The sequence below is a fragment of the Zingiber officinale genome, chromosome 9B, assembly GCF_018446385.1.
Source record: "Zingiber officinale cultivar Zhangliang chromosome 9B, Zo_v1.1, whole genome shotgun sequence".
Classification (NCBI taxonomy): domain Eukaryota; kingdom Viridiplantae; phylum Streptophyta; class Magnoliopsida; order Zingiberales; family Zingiberaceae; genus Zingiber; species Zingiber officinale.
In genome coordinates, this window is record NC_056003.1 from 165,941 (window position 1) to 186,935 (window position 20,995).

The 20,995-nt window shown below is 38.9% G+C and overlaps 2 protein-coding genes across 2 annotated transcripts; both read left to right on the top strand.

Moving 5' to 3' along the window:
- Positions 1 to 7,317: 7,317 nt before the first annotated feature.
- Positions 7,318 to 14,211, top strand: LOC122024579 (paired amphipathic helix protein Sin3-like 4). The gene is made up of 15 exons (XM_042583234.1): positions 7,318 to 7,456; positions 7,566 to 7,743; positions 7,817 to 7,918; positions 7,998 to 8,144; positions 8,223 to 8,415; positions 9,000 to 9,253; positions 9,328 to 9,482; positions 9,576 to 9,703; positions 9,800 to 10,054; positions 11,194 to 11,615; positions 12,384 to 13,001; positions 13,075 to 13,175; positions 13,265 to 13,406; positions 13,486 to 13,635; positions 13,860 to 14,211. The coding sequence occupies exons 1-15, from the start codon at positions 7,434 to 7,436 to the stop codon at positions 13,956 to 13,958; spliced, it is 2,967 nt and encodes a 988-aa protein (XP_042439168.1). The 5' UTR covers positions 7,318 to 7,433; the 3' UTR covers positions 13,959 to 14,211.
- Positions 14,212 to 16,567: 2,356 nt separating this feature from the next.
- LOC122025422 (ACT domain-containing protein ACR8-like) lies at positions 16,568 to 18,177 on the top strand. The gene is made up of 4 exons (XM_042584227.1): positions 16,568 to 16,620; positions 16,822 to 17,623; positions 17,725 to 17,829; positions 17,909 to 18,177. The coding sequence occupies exons 1-4, from the start codon at positions 16,568 to 16,570 to the stop codon at positions 18,155 to 18,157; spliced, it is 1,209 nt and encodes a 402-aa protein (XP_042440161.1). The 3' UTR covers positions 18,158 to 18,177.
- The last annotated feature ends 2,818 nt before the right edge of the window (positions 18,178 to 20,995 follow it).

A 20,995-nucleotide genomic window follows, 5' to 3' on the forward strand; every position in this document is an offset into this window, starting at 1 on the left:
GGTGGTCAGGTGGCCAGACACTACATGACAAATAGGCCTGCAAGGAATCGTAACCACTTGTCAGAAAACAATCATCACATGTCAGAGAATATTTTAACGGTGGGAGGCTCCTACTCCTCTTGGTTCCTCCGCCAGCCTATAAGAAAAAGCCACATGTCGACCACCGTCAGACAGAGCCTGACATCCGACATTCCCTGACATTCGCCAGGTTCCAGAAGCCTCAGTTGCAGTATAAAAAGGGATGCTTTGTCCCTTACGCAGGTACGCTCACTCGTCATTTCTTACCAGTCTTTTACTTTTCGTGCTTTCTCTGTGATTTCTGGAGAAAAAGTACCTGACTTGAGCGTCGAAGGGCCTGACCCAGGGACTTTTTTCCTGGTTTCTGGTCTCTAACGACCGTAGGACTCGTCTGAGTATGTGCAGATCAATAGCGTCATCATCCTGATCATTTCTCTTAGTAGAACCGCCCGTGCAAACCTGTCCAAGGGGTACCTCGCTGATTCAGCATCTCAACGACTCTCCGTCAACTTTTAGCACAACAAGGCTCGCCTTCATCCGACTCAGCTTCCGGACGAGATCAAAAGTAATGATAATAGTGGTTCTTTATTTGAAAAGAGAATTATTAAAAATTCAATAAAAATTTCATGTTGAGAAGATATGGAAAAGATAATGAGTTTAAAAGATGTATGATATCTCCATTGACATAAGTTTTTTTGGAGATAGTCTAAGAATAAATTCATGAGGACTTAAACTCAAAGTAGACAATATTATGTTAGAGATATATGAATATCCTTTTGACACAACAAATGATATCAAAGTCATGGTCCGGATCAGATGTCATGTGGAGTAGTCTTGAACAAAGTCGCGGGAAGACCTGGAACAGGTCAAGATGATTAGATGCTTACGGGGAGGCCTAGAACATGTCAGGGTGATCAGATGTTCGTGGCGAGGCTCGAAGTAGGTTAGGGTGACCAAATGTTTACATAAAGACTCGAAATAGGTCAGGAGTGATTAGATACTTACGGGGATGCCCGAAAAAAGTCAGGATGACTGGAAGCATACGGGGAGGTCCAGAGCAAATTAGGGTGACCAGATGCTCGCGGGGAAGCCCAAAGCAAGTCAGAGAGATTGGATGTTCGCGGGGAGATCTAAAGCAAGTCAGAGGTGACCGGATACTCGTAGGGAGACTTGTAACAGGTTAGGATGACCGGATGCTTGCCGGAAGGCCGGGAGCAAGTTAGAGTGATTGGATGTAGATACTTGCAGGGAGGCCTAAAGTAGATTAAGAGTGATTGAATGCTCGCGAGGAGGCTCGAACCATGGATGCTCGCGAGGAGGCTCGAACCATGGATGCTCGCGAGGAGGCTCGGAGTATGTCAAGATGACCAAATACTTGCAGCGAGGCCCGAAGCATGTCAAAATGACTGAATATATGCGAAGAGAGGTGATGTAAGTCAAGACTGAGCTAATATTGCTCACGGGGAGGCATGGATTATGAAAGTAATTGTGGTCCTTCGTTTGAGGGGAAGATTATTGGGATTCAATCAAAATCCCATATTAGAAAGATTTGAAAAAGATCATGAGTTTAAAAAGAGGTAAGATATCTTCATTGACATGATATTTTTAGGTAGAGTCCGAAAGCAAAGTCACAAGGGCTTAGGTCCAAATTAAATAATCTCAAATTATTATGAAGATATGTGTATATTTTTTAGCACAATAAATATTTTTTTATCTCATTATTTAATGAATTAACTAATAGTTTATTTCATATTAGCAACAACGAGATTTAAAAGATAAAGAAAATGATAAAATACTAGGGAGGGTTTAATTTAAAGGATCTTGGCGACCTCATCAAGATAATATGCTTGACAAATTTGTATATATAAAAAGAATAAATCGGAGAAAACCATCAAAATTAAAGCATTTGGTAGTCCTAATTAACATCATCTGAGCTAAGCATTCATCGAATAAATTAGTTCTACAATAGTACATCGTGTTGTCCCAGCTGACATATGCTAAATCTCGACAGTCGACATATTGCTTGCATGACTTCAAGGGTCAAATTGGTTCCAAAATCAAGTAGCTAGCTAGTAGCGATGTTGCAATTGAAGGAATGTGGTTCCATGGTGAGTCACACAAAAAGCTTGCAATGGAAGATTAACTTATACCATGCATGCAAACACATGCAAGATTTCCTGATGGAAGAATGGAAAGGAACCAATCGTGAAAAATTCTCAGAAAAAGACAGAAGGAAAATTGATAAAAGGAAGACACGGCAAAGGATGGAATCTTTTGGCGTCCTGCGACTCGCCACTTGAGCTTGAGCTCACGGTCACGACGCTGTGAACTCACAACGGCCGCGGAGAGAGAGGCCACGATTCGCTGTGAGTTGGCGGCGATAATAGATAAGCCCTGGGTTCACCACGTCGCCGCTGGAGGGGAGACCGCAAGAAGGAAGAAACCTGAGAGGAAGCGGATGTCAAAATGCGGCGTCGTCATTTTTTGAGCGCATGGAGGTTAACGGGGAGTGATTGGTGTTGAGGTTGGGGTTGTGGAGGCGGAGTGTGGGGGAGAGGGAAGGAGAAGAGGAGGTGGCGGCGACCGGGTCGACTCCGGGGATGGGAAGCTTGTTCGGTGTTGGTGTAGGCGGAGTGCTCCGGCCGGCAGTCTTTCCCGTTTCCCGTTTCCCGTTTCCGAAAAACAGAGATAAAAATAATCAGGTCTTATCGATTTGAAATCCATCCCTCCGTTATATTTTTAATATGTAAATAGAGTGAGAATCTTAATTCTGGTGCACTCCGATCCTGTTTTTTCATCCGCGCTAGACTAAGCAGTAGACCTGACCACGGTTCGGAACCGACGGTTCGACGGTTCGGAACCGCCGGTTCAACGGTTCCAGGCAGGTCGACCCTTAACCTTAACCGCCCAAGACGGTTACGGTTCACGGTTCAGAACCGCCGGTTCACGGTTCGGTTCACGGTTCGTCACGGTTCAAGATTAATATGTTAATAAAAATTAAAAATTAAAAATTAAAAATTAAACATTAAACATTAAAAATTAGAAATTAAAATTTATTAAAAAAAGGGCTTGCACTTATTTAAGTTACCTACGTATCCCTTTAGGGGAATCAAAGCCCACGTAGTTCTTTTACATTTTTATCCTTTTACATTTTCATTCACTTCCATTTCCTGTTCCTGTCGTATTTGTTCCTTCAGTATCAAAATCTTCAACTTCGTCATCTGAAAGTTGCATTCCTTGGATTCTTTTCTCCGCTCTGGTCCAATCGTCCAGTAATGCTTGGGCTTCCAATGAGTCAGGAGACAAAGTTGATCGTCGTTCATCTAATATGTTGCCACCGGCACTGAACGTCTGCTCCACAGCAACAGTTGACACTGGACAAGCTAAAATTTCTTTTGCGATCACGGAGAGAACGGGAAAACTTTGAGCCTTCTGTGACCACCACTTTAAGATATCGAAGTTTTCGCTATCTGCTTCATTAAAATCAAAAGAAGTCGTAAAATAATTCTCAAGTTCCTGTGTGGAACTTGAGGATCCCCGTGGACGTTTTGTCCGTTCTTTTAATAAGAGTTGTGCTTTTGTAAGTTTTAAATTACTACTAGTAGTTTGTTGAATTTCAGAAATATTAATTTGTGTTCCATATTTTGCATAATATTGATTATAAATATCATATAAATAAATTCTAACATTATATATAATATTAATTGGATCAGGACAAGAAGAATCTTTAATTGAAATTAAAGCATCATAATATAAAGTTAACATTTCTTGTAAAACTTCTAATTTAAATCTAGGATCTAAAAATGCAATTAAATAAATTTCAGGAATTAAATAAAAATATTTTTCCATTTAGTTTTCATAGCTAAGATGCAAGGAGATAAAGATTCATTATTAATATGTTCATTTAAAACTAATACTATATTAGAAAAATTTTTAAAACTAATTGGGATAATAAACACCGGAAAGTTGTTCAATTGCATCATTAAATACTTTTAAAATTTCACAAATACTACTACAAATATTCCATTGTTGTGAAAATAAATATATATTAGCATTAGTGTTTTGTGCAAAAAATGAACATAATAATTCTTTATATTGAAATGAATCTTGTAATAATTGGTATGTTGAATTCCAACGTGTTGGTACATCACGTGGAAAATTTTTAGGTCTCATTCCATTAATTTTACAAAACCTACCACATTGTTTCATTATAGATGGATGAGACCATAAATAAGAAATTGCAATTCTAATTGGTTTAATATAACTTTCTAAAATTTTTAAACCATCTTGAACACATAAATTTAAAACATGGCATACACAACGAATATGAAAAAATAAACCTCCAATAATAGGTTGACAAACAAATTTTAGATCATCTATACAAGCGGTATTAGAACTAGCATTATCTAATGATATTGAAAATATTTTATGAGTTAAACCATATTCTTCTAAAATTAAACATAATAATTGTGCGATATTATGAGCATTATGTGATTCATCAAAAACTCTATAAGCTAATAATCTTTTTTGGAGATTCCAAGAGTTATCGATCCAATGGCAAGTCACACCCATATACGAATGTGTTTGCCAATGATCACTCCAAATATCGGAACATAAAGAAACTTTATTATCTAATTTACTAAATTCATCAATTAAATTCTTTTTTCCTTGTTTTACTAATTTTTTAATTGTACGAGTAAGTGTAGTCCTAGGAACACGTTTAGCACATGGATTAAGAGATTCTTTACAAAAATCTTCAAATGTGCATTTAGATCCAAAACTAAAAGAAAGATGTTCTACAGAAACAAATTTAGCTAATGATTCTCTTAATTTATTATCCGAATATAAAAATAAATCGAATCAGTACTACCGCTAGTTGAAGAAAATCTTGATAATTGTGTTTGAGAACGGTCGAGTCCATATTCCGTCGGGTGCTTCGTTTCTACATGTCGTTTCAACGACCCATAGCCGCCGCCGGCTTGGAATTTGTAGGAAGCATTGCAGTGCTTACATTTTGCACGCATTTCTCCCGACGGAAGATTCTCAAAATGTTTAGTAAAAATAGAAGATTTTAGAGGAGGAAGTTCCCGAACCTTAGAAGTAATTGCATCGGTACTTCCTTGTGTGTCGGGTGTCGGATTCGGAAGATGCTCGATCTCATCATCGGTGGATTGAATGTTGGGGTCCTCCTCCTGCGGATTCATTATTTGCTTTCCCTTCCGAGCTCGAGATGATGCACCTCCGCGGCCTCCTTCCATTGTAATTGAAAATGAAAGCGTGTAGAGATTAGAGAATACGAAAATGAGATTAAGAGTAGAGAAGATGTGTGTGAAAAATGATGAAATAAGCTCTCTATTTATAGAGTTTTGATAGTAACGGACACTAAATCATAGCCATTGATCAAAAAACGGTCAAATGATCCTAACCGTTGAAAAAAATACCTAAAAACCCCCCACCCTCCCCCAATGGCTAGGAATCGCCGGTTAACCGGCGGTTCAAGCCGTTAAAAAAAACAAAATGGTTGAACCGGTGAACCGGCCCGGCAACTTGCCGGGCCGGTTCCGGTTCGACCCGACGAACCGGGTCAACGGGCAACCGGCCCGTTGACCCGGTTACGGGCCCGGGCCGGGTCCGGGCCAGACCCGGCCCGGGGTCGGGTCTACAGTAAGCAGGGCCTAGCCGCCTAGGTGTCGGAGAATTGCAGTAAACACAATGCAGAGTATTTCCAACTCCAATTTATTAAATCGTCTTAATTATCACCTTTCTCAAGTATTTAAAATGTCAATCTAAATTTCATATTTACTAAAATATGTATTATACTTTCTTCCTTAACAATCAATTATTCTTTCACAAACAATAAACTGCTATATATTTAATGAGCCTAAGTTAAATTATCTATGAATATTTTAAAAAATTCATAGTTCTCAATATAATTTTTTAAATTTAAATTTAAAAATAAAATTCATTAATGATCTTCAATATCTTAAAAGCACTTTCATTATATTTTTTTTAGCATTAAGATAACCTTGTACTGAAACATGAATTAAGATAATAATCACAGACGATGGATGCATGATATCTCTGACGTAATGGTCAGAGGTCGATTTTCAGGAACCAACGACCTGAGATTTACCTTTCCATGTGTCTATGGCCTGTGTACCTGTATGAACTTCCCTCCATATCCATGGAACCGGTACTAGGGGGTCGCTAAGGTAACGGATCTACCATGAATTAAGATAATAAATTTATTATAGTCAGCTAATAGATCAGAAAAACAGTCGGTGATAATTTTATGATAAATTAGATAAAAACGTACAAAATTCAGAAATGGAATAAGACAGTTGTTTGAATGCATAGCAATGCATTGTCGATGAAAGTATAATAATCAATTGAATTTTGATCCTACCTTTCTATATATATGTCGCTCCATTAGTTTTTTCTGTACATGGATTCAATCACTTAAGTATTAATTAAAACTGCTATTAGCTACAATAACAAAAGGATTAAATTAAAATAATTTAATTTAATTTAATTTAATTTTAATTTTCTTCATTAAAATAATGATCTAAACTATATTACAATAATCTTTTAATTATTTTAATTATGAGATGATTCTTTATTTTGCGTGGAAGGAATAAATTATTTTAGGAATTTCTACTAAAATTGTTAACATAAATTTCTTATTAAAATTTCCAAATCTATGTTTTTTTTAATGGTTCTGGTTGGAGTTTTTTTTATGATCCAAATCACGGTCCGAAGAATCGAAGCCGTTCTTCAACCCTCCAGCAATCAGGACGGCGTATCTCACGAATTTTGATTTCCGCCAAACGGGAACGTTTAATTTCTGTCATGATTAAACCCTCTCTTTAAATAGCCCCAGCCCTCGTTCACGTACCCGTTCCCTACAATAGGCGGATTGAGTTCGTCGAATCTTTGGTCGAAGAACCTTTTTCGAGTAAGTTGTCCCCGATTTCAAGCCAGAAAAAATACCGATTTTGTTCGTTCTCTCTCTTTATTGGTTGCGACGATTTTTGTTTTCTGATTCTTGTGGTTCTAGTTCTTTATTGCTTTTGATGGAAGGGTTTAGAGACGATATGGATGCTACCGTCTGCAGGATAAAGCAGAAGGAATTGGAATCCCCTTTACACAATAGGTGACTTAATACTTTACATGTTTTTGTTAAGGTGTTTGTTCTTTACTAAGTTGGATTAGTTTTTGACATTGTGTTTACTTTTTTTAAATGGATATGTATAGGCTTTTTTTTTAAACAAAAAAAGTATGGATCTTTTTGTAGAGAACCTAAGAGATATCGCAGCAGCACTAATTCGAAACCACATGTTAGAGATGCCCAAAATTATTTGATAGTTCTGGAACAAAGTCTGGAAGTGGATGACTATCAGAAATTCCTCAAAATTATGATGGATTTCAAACATGAAAGGTTTACTCTTGATTTTTTTTCCACCTTGTATGATCCAATTTATGGTTTATCTTTGTCTTCATTAAAAAAAGGGAAGATTTTATAATATGCATCTTGGTGCTTATTGCAGGATCAATCTAATTGAGTGTGTTAAAAAGGTGAAAGAGTTGCTTCAAAGACAACCTGAGTTGTTTCTGGACTTTCAAGACTTTTTGCCAAAGGGCTGTGATGCGAAAGAATCTTGTACCTATATCGAAAAGCATAATCACAACTTCAAGGATGCCTTAGATTTTGTTCACAAAATAAAGGTAATCTTTGGTTTATATTATAATTGATGGTTTATAACTTAATTGCCTATTTGTTACTGTTTTGGTGGTGCAGAATCGCTTCTCCGATAATGATCAGAATTACTACACTTCCTTTCTACACATACTGAACATGTATCGTACTTATCAAAAGTCCATCGTCGAAGTACATCAAGAGGTTCTTTGGTTTTGTTTCAACCATTTTTCTCTGAGATCATTGTTCGTTTCTGGGTTTCTGTTAAAATGTTTTCATACAGGTAATAATGCTTTTTCAAGACCATGATGATTTGCTCAAAGATTTCTATTGTTTCATGCCTAATTGTTCTAAAGGACTGGCTTCTAGTCATGCATTATCCCGAGATCTTTTCAGGCCAACAAGTACAGATTATGCTGGAGGTGAAAAGGTATACTAGTTTTACAGAGTAGGAAATAGTTGATAAAGAAATCATGAACGTGAAGTTTAATATCTCCTCTCCTTCCAGATGCTTCAAATAGAAAGAGTATCACATGATGAATATGATAACTTGAACACTCATTTGCATGATCTAGAAGATAATGAGAGAACAACACAAATCCTCTCAGATGATGAAATCTCCAAATGCTATGGGTTGAGTAACACAAGCGTAGAGCATGAAACAAATTCCAACTGTTCATTGTTGCTCACTGGTGAAGAAGGTAACTAAGACTTTAAATTTTATATTATTTAGTAGGTGTTTGGTATAAGATAATCTTGATCCTTGCAGTATTACTAATAATTCTACAAGTGCCAATCTTCCCCATAGTTAACTTTTGTGGATCTTGTCTGAGCCTTTACATTCATTAAATATACGAATATACTTTCAATTTGGTGAGTTGTAAGACAATTTTAATTAGACATCATGCCATGTGGAACATTGACACGAATAAATTTGTGTTTAAGCTTGTAAACTAAAAAACTTATTGAGCCTAATCTTTTAGCAAACTCAACTTAAAAACAAAGTTGTGCACTTGTGTTTACAAAAGTTGGCTAAAACCAATTTATTTATTTTTTATAATAGATTATAGATAGTCTATTATATTCAGGCATGTGTCCTATATGTGCTATATGTCCTTAGCCACACAATCGTCTAGCAATTTGACCATCCATATGATAGTGATTGCTGATATTCATGTTCAGATGTATAGCCTGTGTCGAGCAGGCCAACAATATTTGAGCTATAGTTATTGCATTTTTCATTCAATTATCCTACTTCCTACTAAAGTAGTTTCTTCTTATGAAGGTCATTTGCATATACCAGTCATGGAAGAGGACAAATTAATGGAAATAAAGTTAAATGGATATTGTCAGAAGGAAAAACTATCCTGGAGTGTGAGTCCTGGAGGGAAATGCTTTGATAAAGATTTTACGCCTTCCAGAAATGCTGATGTTTATGAAGATAATCCTATCATAGCTGATGAAGAATGTGATCCCAGAAGAGAGAACTTCTCAAACTGTCAACGCTATGATTCTAGTTATTGTTTTCTTCCAAAAAATGTATTCTTCAAGTATTATTTATTTAAATTTGGCTTACTGTACATACATGGTTGTCATTTTTTGCTTCTGAACAGTATGCAGCCCCTCGAGCAAGCTATATGACTGCGCTGGATGCATCTGTCTTGAATGATAGATTGGTGTCTGTGCCCTCTGGAAGTGAAAATTGCACCTTCAAGTTCATGCGCAGGAATAAATATGAAAAATGTTTATTTAGATGTGAGGATGATAGGTATAATACATTTCTTCAAACCATGAACTCTTCTTGTAGATTCTTTGAGTAGCAAGCAATTTAACTGGACTCAACTATTTTAATTCTCTCTAGGTTTGACATGGATATGATGCTACTTAAGGTGGCTTTGACTTCTCAGAAAGTAGAGGATTTGCTGGAGCAGGTCCACTCTAACAAAATTGAACTGGGATCTACATTTCAGATTAAAGACTACCTTACTGGTTTGTATCTACATGAAATGTCGTTGCCAAATCATATGATTTTTTTTTTACAAGGGGATGGATATTAATATTCTGTTTTCATCTTTAATGCTTCAGATCAAAACTTAAAATGTATTGAACAGTTATACGGTGACAATGGGCTGGAAGTTGTTGGTCATCTATGTGCAAATGCAAGTACTTTGCTGCCTGTGATATCAACTCGTTTAAAGCAAAAACAAGAGGAAGGGTCAAGAAAGCGTGCGAAACTTGAGAAAGTTTGGAGCGAAGCTTGTGCAAAGTATTATCCAAGATCACTGGATTACCGCAGCTATCAATTCAAGCAGCAAGATAAAAGGAATCTGACATCAGAAGGTGTTTTAACTCCCAAAACTTATCTAACTTTAAATTCTGTACAAAATTAATAATTCTTAATTATTTCTGTGTACCTAAACATATCACTTTATGGCGTTATTCATCTTGACACGGCCATAAGACCTTGTCAAAAGTTTTTTTTCCCTATATGCAGCACTTGGGAAAGGTTTATCTGGTAGGCACATTTTAGGTTCTTGAGTGCTGCTCAATAGATAATTTAAAGCTTGAGGTAGTTGATCCTGTGTATAACTGCAGATAAAGAATATCAGGTTGACTTGGGTTTTTCAGCTTTATCAAATCATATGCTTAGTTCTTTTGACCTATACAAATGAATTCATTTTTCTTCCAAATGTTCATCAAGGAATCACAAGCTGAGTCAAAACTTCCAATAGCTCTTGTACATGGATTAAAATTTCAGATGAACTAAAATAGATCGTGGAGTCAAAATTTTGATCACTTGAGTGCCCAACAGTTGTAGTTCGTGTTGTTGGGAATGTACCACTTGGAATAGAGCAGTATACCATTACCAAGTAGTGCACCTGGTACCAACCATACCGCCCAATATGATATGAGAATTTTGTCCATCCTCTCATAGTTCACTTCATTTTTGTAATTAAATCATTCTGTGCAAGGTTATTTTTGCTTAGAATATCTACACCAAAACTACTTTGGTTGAGCTGGATGCAAATAACTATGTTTAGAAGACAATATTGTGGAAAGAACCCTTGCTTAGAAGAGCTAGCAAGTAATTATTTTTCCCACAGGTTCACAAGATTAAATGATTTGTTCTATCTTATTTATGTAATTTAGATTTTTCCTAGATTTCTTTATGTGCTAATTCAGTGGCAAGCTCATTCAGGATATTAAACGTAGAATTTTCATGAGTCCTTCATGTTGTTGCATTTTCTGGAATGGCTAAACACATGTGCAGTTGACACTGTGTATCTTGATTCTCTGTGTATCTTGATACAAGCCAATTTTAACTAGGAAAAGTGAATGTGTTGTTCATGTGAAATACTAGTATGGATTGAATTATGTTGGACAAGTTGCTTTTGTTTTTTCCGTGTCAAGGATTTCTTGTCACTTCTGAATAGTAGCTTTGTTCTTATATGCTTCTTCCTTTTTCTTTTCTTGTGCAGCTTTGTTAGATGAATGTAGACAAGTAAATGAGCCAGAGGAGGACAATATGCTTTTCAAGAGTGTTACTGGGAATAGACAAATTAGTTCTATCATGGTATTTGAATATGCAGACAGAGAAATCCATGACGTACTTCACAAAATTATGGATTACTATTGTAGTGAATGTTGCAACTCAAAGGACGAAATGGACAACATCATGAGGATATGGACAACCTTTTTGGAGCCAATGTTTGGAGTTTTAACATGGCTCCACGACACTGAAAACATCAAAGAAAAGGAGCAAAATTCTACTAGTGTGCCAACCTCAGCTCATATGGATGCTTCTCTTGGTTCTAAAGACTTTGCAACACATCTAGACTATTCTCATACTTCAAATGCATCTATTGCTCCCATTGACAAAGAAAATGTCAACAATTTTAAGGTAATACTTTTCTCTTGATTATATTAGTTTTAATTTTCATGTCATTTATTCATGTTAGTATATAGATTTTGTCTTCTCCTTTGAAGTTTTAGAGCTGGAAAAGTACAAATTTTATTAAGCTCCTATGCTAAAAGCTACTAGCAAGAATGGAAGTTAAATAAAATGAACTTTGGAAACACTTTTATATGTCTTGAGCTGAAGGCTCCTCCCTCCCTATCAATCTTTGCCGTCTTGCATTTTCCAAGTATTGTGGGCTCAATCATGGAGTTGTGGCTATCCTTGTTCTGCCTCTAACATAGTACTACGTGGAAAACCTTAAAATGTGATTGATCACGGCAGTACCACTCTGCTACAACATCATATCAACCTACATAATTTAGACTAAAATGAATAGAAAAACATAGTCCTCACTGACACTCAGAGAGATTTGGATATCACATTCTCTCGTCAGTTCAACATAAGTTTCTCCTCTGTTAGTTATCTTTCCTCAACTCATTTCAACCACAAAATGCACTATTATATGCTCATTGACTTTGTATAAATTCAATTGTAAGTTACAACTGAATTTATCCTGTGAACGATGTCCATGTCTTTATCTTTTGAACAATATAAATCGGTTTCTTTTTGTGAAAATATAACATTCAAGTCACAAGTCATTTATGGACATTTGATAAATAACAATTCCCTTGTAGCTTGTATTATGTATACCATAAATAGTCTTAGTCTAATCTCTGTCACTATCTTTGTTTCTGTTTCTTGGGACGCCAGAAATGGGAGTCTGTTATTCACACAGGTTGTGGTAACCAAATGGATTTTTATAAGAATGCTCATCCATCCACTGAAGTTCCTACTTTATCAGACTACGAAGATGAAAGAGAAGAGGGCGAGCTATCACCTGAAATCCATCTCGGAGATGGTCAATTCTTGGATTTTGAAGATTCTGCAACTGAAAAGACTGTTGTGGTAAAAAATAGTTCAGAGTCGCTGATAAATTATATTGAGGCAAAAGATGGTGGGACTGCAATGTATGATCTCAATGCCAATAATAACAATGAAAGTACAAACATGGATACAAGTGACAGCTCAAAGGCGTATCGCGTAGTTGAAGATGCATCAGTTAGTGAAGATTATGGTGCCAATGATGCTGAGGAGTCCTCTTGTGAACACAATGGGGAAAGGAAATGTGTTCCTCAAGGTTTCAAAAGTGAAAGAATGTGGGTTGCAGAAGTGTCAGATGCTGACATGCACGAGGCAGAGGGAACAAGTGAACAGCTTTCAGTGTCTAACCCTCTCGCTCAGCATTGGCCTAAACGATTGCATGAAAACAGACCATCAAGGATCTTTTATGGAAATTCTTCATTCTATTTGCTTTTTAGGCTTCATCAGGTCAGATGAATGTTTTCAAATTCTTATTATTTTTAGTTAGCAAAAATCTTTTTCTTAATTTGTTCTCTGGCAGATTTTGTACGACAGAATACTGTCATCAAAGATAAATGCATCATCGACTGAAACTCGATTGAGAGCCCTGAAGAAAGCAGCTCCTCCTAATCACTTTGCCAAGTAACCGATCTTGAACGATTGTTATATCATATATGTTGGTTCAAAACCCAATTCTCATGCATTTACATTGTTTCATAACATGGCCGCAGATTTAAGAAGGCACTTTATAGTTATCTTAATGGGGGTTCCACAAACAAATCAAAATTTGAAGATGATTGTTTTACATTTGTTGGACCTCAAGCGTATTTGCTGTCCACATTGGATGTTTTGTTATCTAAACTCGTGAAGCAGGTATAATATATAAAACTCGAAGATTTACTTAGATTTTGCATTCTTCTAAATGACTTGGATTGTTGCGTCTTTCTTTCAGCTACAAGAAGTCGCATCCAATAAGAAAGAGAACGAGTTCCTTCAGCTCTATGCGTATGAAAACTCCAGAAGAAGTAGCAGATCAAGTGACCTGATTTATCTCCAAAATGCTTACTCAATTCATCACGGTGACATATTCCGTTTCGAATGTGTACGTTCCTATGCCCATCCTTGATGCCAAAGTTGGAGATTATGATCGATTCTTGATTGGAACTACATTGCTCTTAGGTTTTTTCATTGCGGATCAGTTTCATATTTCCTCAGATGATCACCTTTTATTTAATTTGGAATCAAGATTATTTCATAGTGTAGCTAGCTAGGAGTTCATTGTATGCGAAATCTAAAAGTTTCTTATTATTTTTTTCTTTTTTGCAGTCTTCGAATCCCACCAAGTTATCAATAAAGTTCATGGAACACCCGTATAAAGAATTTGAAACAACTACAGGTTCTAAAGAATCAAATTTTGCAGCTTAATTACAGTGTTCCTGAGAGAAAGGAAACGAAAAAACCTTTCAATTGTAAAATATTATGAGATGGGTATTGAGGACTTCCTCATCAAACGAAAGAAGAAGAAATCATCCTCCAGTGATTCTGCATCATGCAACCATTCGACAAGTTCTTCGCGTGTTAAAGGTTTTAGGAAAAGCTTTATCTTGAATCGAACGATAACAATTCTTGGCGCTCGTGTAAAACATTTCAGGAGTTGGAACGCAGATCAGTTAGTTGACTAGTGATATTGCACTTGTAAAATCAAATATAATCTATCAAATAATTTAGGACAGCTGTTCAGAGAGTAGATGGTTGTGTGCGTATACCTATTCCCGCCAGAGCAGATGACCTTTTATCGAATGGCAAATTAATGAATTTGTTTCTCTGAGATATTCACATCTTTTTATGACATTCTTCAAGATGTTCTTCACATTGATGTTCTTCAAGCCGAAGAGGTATTACAGCCGAGTCATAAAGTCCAGAGGAATCTAGGAAATCAAACCTAGAGGACCGATCGAGCTGGAAAGGTTTAAGAACCTTGTGTTGAGGGAGTCGGGTGATCGAATTGAGGGAGTCGGGTGTTCCCGTTCGAAGAGGTCTATTGATTAAGTCAGAGATGTAGTCTGTCGATCGGATTGAAAGAGTGATGAACTGAGCCGAAGAGGTTTGTTGCCTGAGCCAAAGAGGTAGTTTGGCGACCGAGTAGAAGAAGTCGGGTGATCATTTTATCCTCCACTTATACTTGACTTTTGACTAAGACCCTTATCGCCCTTATCAGGCCACGTCACGTATGGGTTCTCATATCCACGGTATCTTACACACAGACATATGTGTTCATATTTTTCAAATTGAATTTAAAATATATTTATAAATTTTTAAAAATAATTTATGTGTTACACTTGGCTCCATCCCTGTTACCATACAAAATCTAGTCTTGTATATGGCAGCAGTGCATGGGGTTGTACTTCACTTTTATTATCTACTCAAAATATATTAATGATGAAATTTAAAGTGGTCAAAAATTAAAAAGGCATACAAAATCTAGCTCATATTTTTTTTCTCAGCTATCTGAGTTACATATTCGATCAAATTCAAAGAGCCCAAAAGAGAGGCATCAAGACCAAAAGATCAACTGACTCTAGATTGTGCATGGCAATTGTACACCGAGCATTGAAGGTGTCAGGTAGGACAATTGATACATAGATTTTGAGGTGTAATATAATTGTCAAAATTAACTCGTCTTTTAATTTAAAAAAGATTTTGTTAATGAAGTTTTTAGAATTTATACATAAAGAAATGTTAATCGGCACATTTGACTATGTATAATCGTGGACGATTGAGTGTGATTTCGGATGTCCATAAGTGATCCGGACATTCAGAATTACACTCAGTCATCTATGCATCAGGTGTGTAAATTAACTTTTTTTCTTTAGACATATAGATGTTTCTAAAAGAGTTGTACGTACATCGAATAAAAAAAAAAAAAAAGTGTACATATATACCCAACAATACTTTTCTAACATAAAGTACGTTTACTTGTTTTTGTGATAAAAAAAAAATGAGAAGGGACAGGACAGGGGATCAGTCAGTTCACAGCCAAATAAAAGATAATTATACAAACCCAGTCTTCATAACTCAAATCTAGGGAATGGAAGAGAAGTAGTGGTACTAGAAGCAACAAGAGACAAACAAAGTCCACAGTAGCAAAACCAAGAAAGACGACAGCCAGTTAAAAAGCTAGCTAGCCTAGCTATGTTCATAAATGAGACATCCCACTTACAATTTGATGATGTGACTTTTGAGGAGTCTGATGACTTTGGCATAGTCTGGCCATCATGCACCTCCTCCTCCCCAAAGTTGGAAAAGTCTCAATTTGCCAATTCAGTAATGCTACATATCTTAATACCCGTCGTTAATTAATTTGTTCAGTAAGTTAATTGATCATTAATTAGTAATTAACCAAGTGGGCCTAATGAATAATATGAATAATTTGGAGTAAGCAAATCAATCGTATATTGTAACTAATCAGTCAAATGAGTCAGTTAATTCGATCAGGAGATCTGACACGTACGATCTATACTCACTCATTCAAGGGAATAGAAGAAAAATGAAGTGACATTCGTTAATTAATTAGCATCTCCAAATTTTCACCGATCGATCGAGCAAACACGTACTGAGCTAGGTAGGTAGGTAGCTAGCTAGCGAGGATGTGACAAAATAACCATCCCAGAAAATGCGGGTCTAGTGAATGCCATGGGACAGCCTATTAAATGCCACAAACCACCATTCTTGTGGCAGTACTGGCGTGGTGCCCATCCGCCTGTGCTGCATGGACAACAGAGGACACACTGCCCGTGTGAGTGAGCAGTGAGTTGGTTCAGTTCATAAAAGCCGCATGCATGATTCAATTAATTAATGAACCGCCTGCCCACTTCTTGGCGGATGCCGGATAAGCACTCAGCGACGTCACCGGAGGGCGAGGAAGGGATCGGAGTAGCTAGCTAGCTAACACCACGCATTAGCTTAATTACAAAGTCGATCATCGTATACCAACTGATCGAAGAGGTAGTGATCAGGAGTAGGAGTGGGGAGAGATGGAACATCAGGATGAGTATCAGAAGCTCGTTTCCATGATGAGTAGCCCAAGGCGAGTAACATGCACGCTTAATTTCGATACATTGTGTTTCTGATACAGATTTGTTCTTTTAATTAATGCAATACCCTGACACTCTCAATATTGTTGAATTCGATCATGGTATATATATATATATATATAGTGCAATCTTTGTGTATATATATATATATGTACGCGGTTAAATTAATTAATGAGATGGTGCATGGTAGCTAGGGTGGAGATAGACAATACGGTGTCGTCGACGGCGACAGTGGTGAGTGTGAACAATGCCCGGAATAGCGTCAAGCTGCTGGATACCGTGCGAGTCCTTACCGACCTCAACCTGAGCATCCAGAAGGGGTATATCAGCTTCGATGGCTGCTGGTTCCTGGACGTCTTCCACGTCACCGACGAGCGCGGGCACAAGATCCTCGACCCCGTCCTTCTCTCCCACATCGAACACTCCATAGTCGTCGGTGAAATATCATCGACCGAGGAAGGAGCAACGGGCCTCATGGCATTGGAACTCACCGGCGTCGACCGCCCGGGCCTACTCTCGGAGGTCTGCGGCGTGCTCCGGGACCTCAAGTGCAACGTGGTGGAGGCCAAGATGTGGACCCACAACGCCAGGATTGCTTGCCTCGTCTTCGTCAACGACCACCATTCTGGATTAATCCCCACAGCATTAGCGGATCGCCACCCCTGCATCCTGACCCGACTCCGCAAAGTGCTATCAGGCAGCGCCGCCAAGGCAACCGTCGTCTCTTCATCCCCCACCCTGGCCCATTCCGACCGCCGCCTCCACCAGCTCATGTTCCGAGACCGCTGCGACGAAGAAGCATCGTCGTCGTCCTCTTCCTCGCAGTCGAAGCTGTCGGTGTCTGTCCAAAGGTTGGCAGAACACGGGTACTCAGTGGTCAATGTGCAGTGCCCCGACCGCCCCAAGCTCCTGTTCGACGTCGTGTGCACGCTCACCGATATGGATTACGTCGTCTTCCACGGCAAATTCGGAGTCGACGCAGATCGAGCCTTTCAGGTAAAGGTACATTATATCAATCGTCTTTTTTCCAAATATATATAATTATTTATATATATATCCGAGCCATTAATTGGATCGTTTGGTATATTTATATGCAGGAATTCTACATAAGGCGCATGGATGGCAGCATGCTCAGCTCCGAAACAGAACGGCAGCGAGTGATCCACTGTGTGCAAGCTGCCATCGAGCGCAGAGCATCTGAGGTTATTAATTATCTTCTATATACACATACACACATTCATCTGCACTGTAAATTAATTAATTAATTAATTAATAAAACAGGGAGTGGTGAGGCTAGCATTGAGAATGCCGGACAGGCGGGGATTGCTCGCGGAAGTAACCCGCGTCTTCCGCGAGAATGGGCTCATGATACGGAGTGTAGAGATCGCGACGAAGAACGGGGAGGCCAATGACGAGTTCTGCGTCACTGACATCAGCGGCCGCCTCCCGGACAGTGGCACCGTCAATGCAGTCATCGACCTGATCGGCGAGGGGCATCTGATCAAATTGACCGAGCAGAGCCGCAGCTAGCGTTCATTCTGGGGAACCTTATTAGCTAGCTTGTGAGGAAGTACGTACGAATCTCTGCTAGCTGCTGGTGCCGTATATATATATATATGCTCGGCTTCTGTTGAATCCTGCTCTTTAGGCACAAGCACGGTCAACACATATCTATCGCATGTGCCCAGAGTAAATAATCATAAAGTTTTTAATTAATCAGCCCAGGAAAAAGTATTAATGAATTAATTAACCAGTTGAAGCTATGTTTAGGATCAACGTATCTTGGGTTAGAACCACAGCTCTAATTCCGTGAAACCAATGGATTTGGCTCAACTATTATTTATCCTGTTTGAAAATTATAGGGATGACGTGCTGGACATGATAGATCGATGGTTGACTGATAGAAGATTTTTTACTTTACCAAAAAGCTTCCTTCCTCTCCTGCACATACGAAGACAAGTCAACAAAATGTCAGCGTCCAAAAATCAAGGGGGGTCCCTGACGCCTTCTGACGCTTAAGTCAGTACAAGTCCAGACAAATGAATGAAGAACATTATGGAACGTGCGCCTGATAGTAGAGTTGCAGATGTTAGATAGTGTACCTTCGCCACAGAGAGGACTCTCCCTTTATATACTATTTCACATAACCTTCACAATCATGAGGTGACAAAGTATGTCAGAGTTTATTAGGTAAAGGGAAGTGTACAACCCAGGTAATGTGCAATAATCCTCCGAGGAATCTTCCCCTTACCTACATATATACCTCTTTTGTCATTTATAGCTTATGTTATTACTGAGGCTGTTGAAGGAATATGTTATTACAATTGGCCTGCTGATTGGAGACACAATGGTCCTCACAGAAGCTTCCAGAAGAATATTCTCTGACACAGTTGTTATTATGATAGGTTGTTAGGATGTTGTCTGCTAAGTATATATATCGGCCAGTCTTTAAGATCACCCGTATCTACTGAGTTGCTTGGTTATATTTTATATAATCTACTCTATTGTGTATTATATTGTATGTATCTTGGCCAGCCGCCTTTATATTTGTCTCGGCATTAAGTCACTCAGTTATATTTTGCGCAAGATTGAGACTTCCATTTGGAAAATAGTATAGTGCCTTGGTCACATTATAAGTCCATTTGAGAAATAATACGACACCCCATGCTTTCAGAAAATTCATTTGATAACCTATGTTTTGTTGGAAATATGTCTAAGTAGTAATATGAGGCAAAGTGTTGTAGGCCTAGTCGTTTTTTTAGCCGACCAGGCCTATAATGGGCTGCCCCGAGAAATAAAATTACGTTTTGAGTGGTTCGGTCAATGTATTAAGTTGGGTTGCATTATACTCGGTCGACTTTCTATACTCCTGGAGAGTATGAACTTATTCGACTTTAGAACTGGATGGATTCACAAACATACTGTTGCATGGAAACCAATTAAGACTTCAGGTAATCAGAGTCGCTTGGGTGTGTACAGGGAGACTTGCACAAAATGAGGAGTTTAGCCTCTCCCCTGACCATACCTACGATTGATTTATTGTGGAGTGAGTGGGTCATTCTGACTGGCACGTAAGACCGGTCATCCTTTATCTCGATCAACTTTAATGGTTGTCCGCCTTTCCCCAGCCAATTTATAACTCAGTTGGGTTGGATCTAAGAACTTTAGCACTGGACAACCAACCAAAGTCAAGTGAGGGGATGCCTGTTGGTGCAACCTTAGGTCAAGGTTGACCTGGTTGACCCGACTCGAGTTAACCTGACTCGAGTTGTATTTTGATGTTTGACAAGAATAAAAGAGTTGTATTTTGATGGGAGATTGTTGGTGCAACCTTAGGTCAAGGTTGACCTGGTTGACCTGACTCGAGTTGACCTGACTCAAGTTGTATCTTGATGTTTGACAAGAACAGAAACTTGGGAGGATGTGGGTGCAACCCTTGGTCAAGGTTGACCTGGTTGACCCGAGGTGAGGTGACCTGACTCGGAAAAGTCCAAGCAGGGAGTTTGGCACGGAAAAAGTCCAAGCAGGGAGCTTGGCACGGGAGAAAGTCCAAGTATGGAGACTTGGCACGGAGAAGTCCAAGTATGGGAACTTGGCAAGTGGAAGTCGGAGAGGCTCGGTAGCTCGTTCTCCGGACTAGGTCAAAGAGGGCTCGGTAGCTCGTTCTCTGGACCGCAAGTGGAAGTCGGAGAGGGCTCGGTAGCTCGTTCTCGGGACTAGGTCAGAGAGGGCTCGGTAGCTCGTTCTCTGGACTGGATGGAAGTCGGAGAGGGCTCGGTAGCTCGTTCTCCGAACTGTGGTCAGAGAGGGCTCGGTAGCTCATTCTCTGGACCGGATGTGAAAAGTCCTGGTGAGTGAAACCAGACAGTCGAAAAGTCCTAGTGAGTGAAGCTAGGCAGTTGGGAAGTCCTGGTGAGTGAAGCCAGGCAAGGGAAAGTCCTTGTGAGTGAAGCCAGGCAGTGGGAAAGTCCTGATGAGTGAAGCCAGGCAGTTGTGAAAACCCTAGTGAGTGAAGCTAGGTGAAAGTCCTGGTGAGTGAAGCCAGGCAGTGGGAAAGTCCTGGTGAGTGAAGACAGGCAGTGGGAAAGTCCTGGTGAGTGAAGCCAGGCAGTTGGAAAGTCCTGGTGAGTGAAGCCAGGCAGTGGGAAAGTCCTGGTGAGTGAAGCCAGGCAGTTGGAAAGTCGTGGTGAGTGAAGCCGGGCAGATTGGAATCCTGGTGAGTGAAGCCAGGTGAAAACCCTAGTGAGTGAAGCTAGGTGAAAGTCCTGGTGAGTGAAGCCGGGCAAGGAAAAATCCAGATGGATCAAGGATGATCAGACATCTGGTGTTGAGAAGGTCAAGTGGGTCAAAGGGATTGACCGGACACTT

Excerpts from the sequence above, each read along its gene's own strand:
- LOC122024579 (XM_042583234.1), top strand. The coding sequence starts at position 7,434 with ATGATGGATTTCAAACATGAAAG. Across the intron at positions 7,457-7,565 it reads ATGGATTTCAAACATGAAAG|GATCAATCTAATTGAGTGTG; the intron begins GTTTACTCTTGA and ends TGCTTATTGCAG. Across the intron at positions 7,919-7,997 it reads TCGTCGAAGTACATCAAGAG|GTAATAATGCTTTTTCAAGA; the intron begins GTTCTTTGGTTT and ends GTTTTCATACAG.
- LOC122025422 (XM_042584227.1), top strand. The coding sequence starts at position 16,568 with ATGGAACATCAGGATGAGTATCAGAAGCTCGTTTCCATGATGAGTAGC. Across the intron at positions 16,621-16,821 it reads TCCATGATGAGTAGCCCAAG|GGTGGAGATAGACAATACGG; the intron begins GCGAGTAACATG and ends CATGGTAGCTAG. Across the intron at positions 17,830-17,908 it reads TCGAGCGCAGAGCATCTGAG|GGAGTGGTGAGGCTAGCATT; the intron begins GTTATTAATTAT and ends TTAATAAAACAG.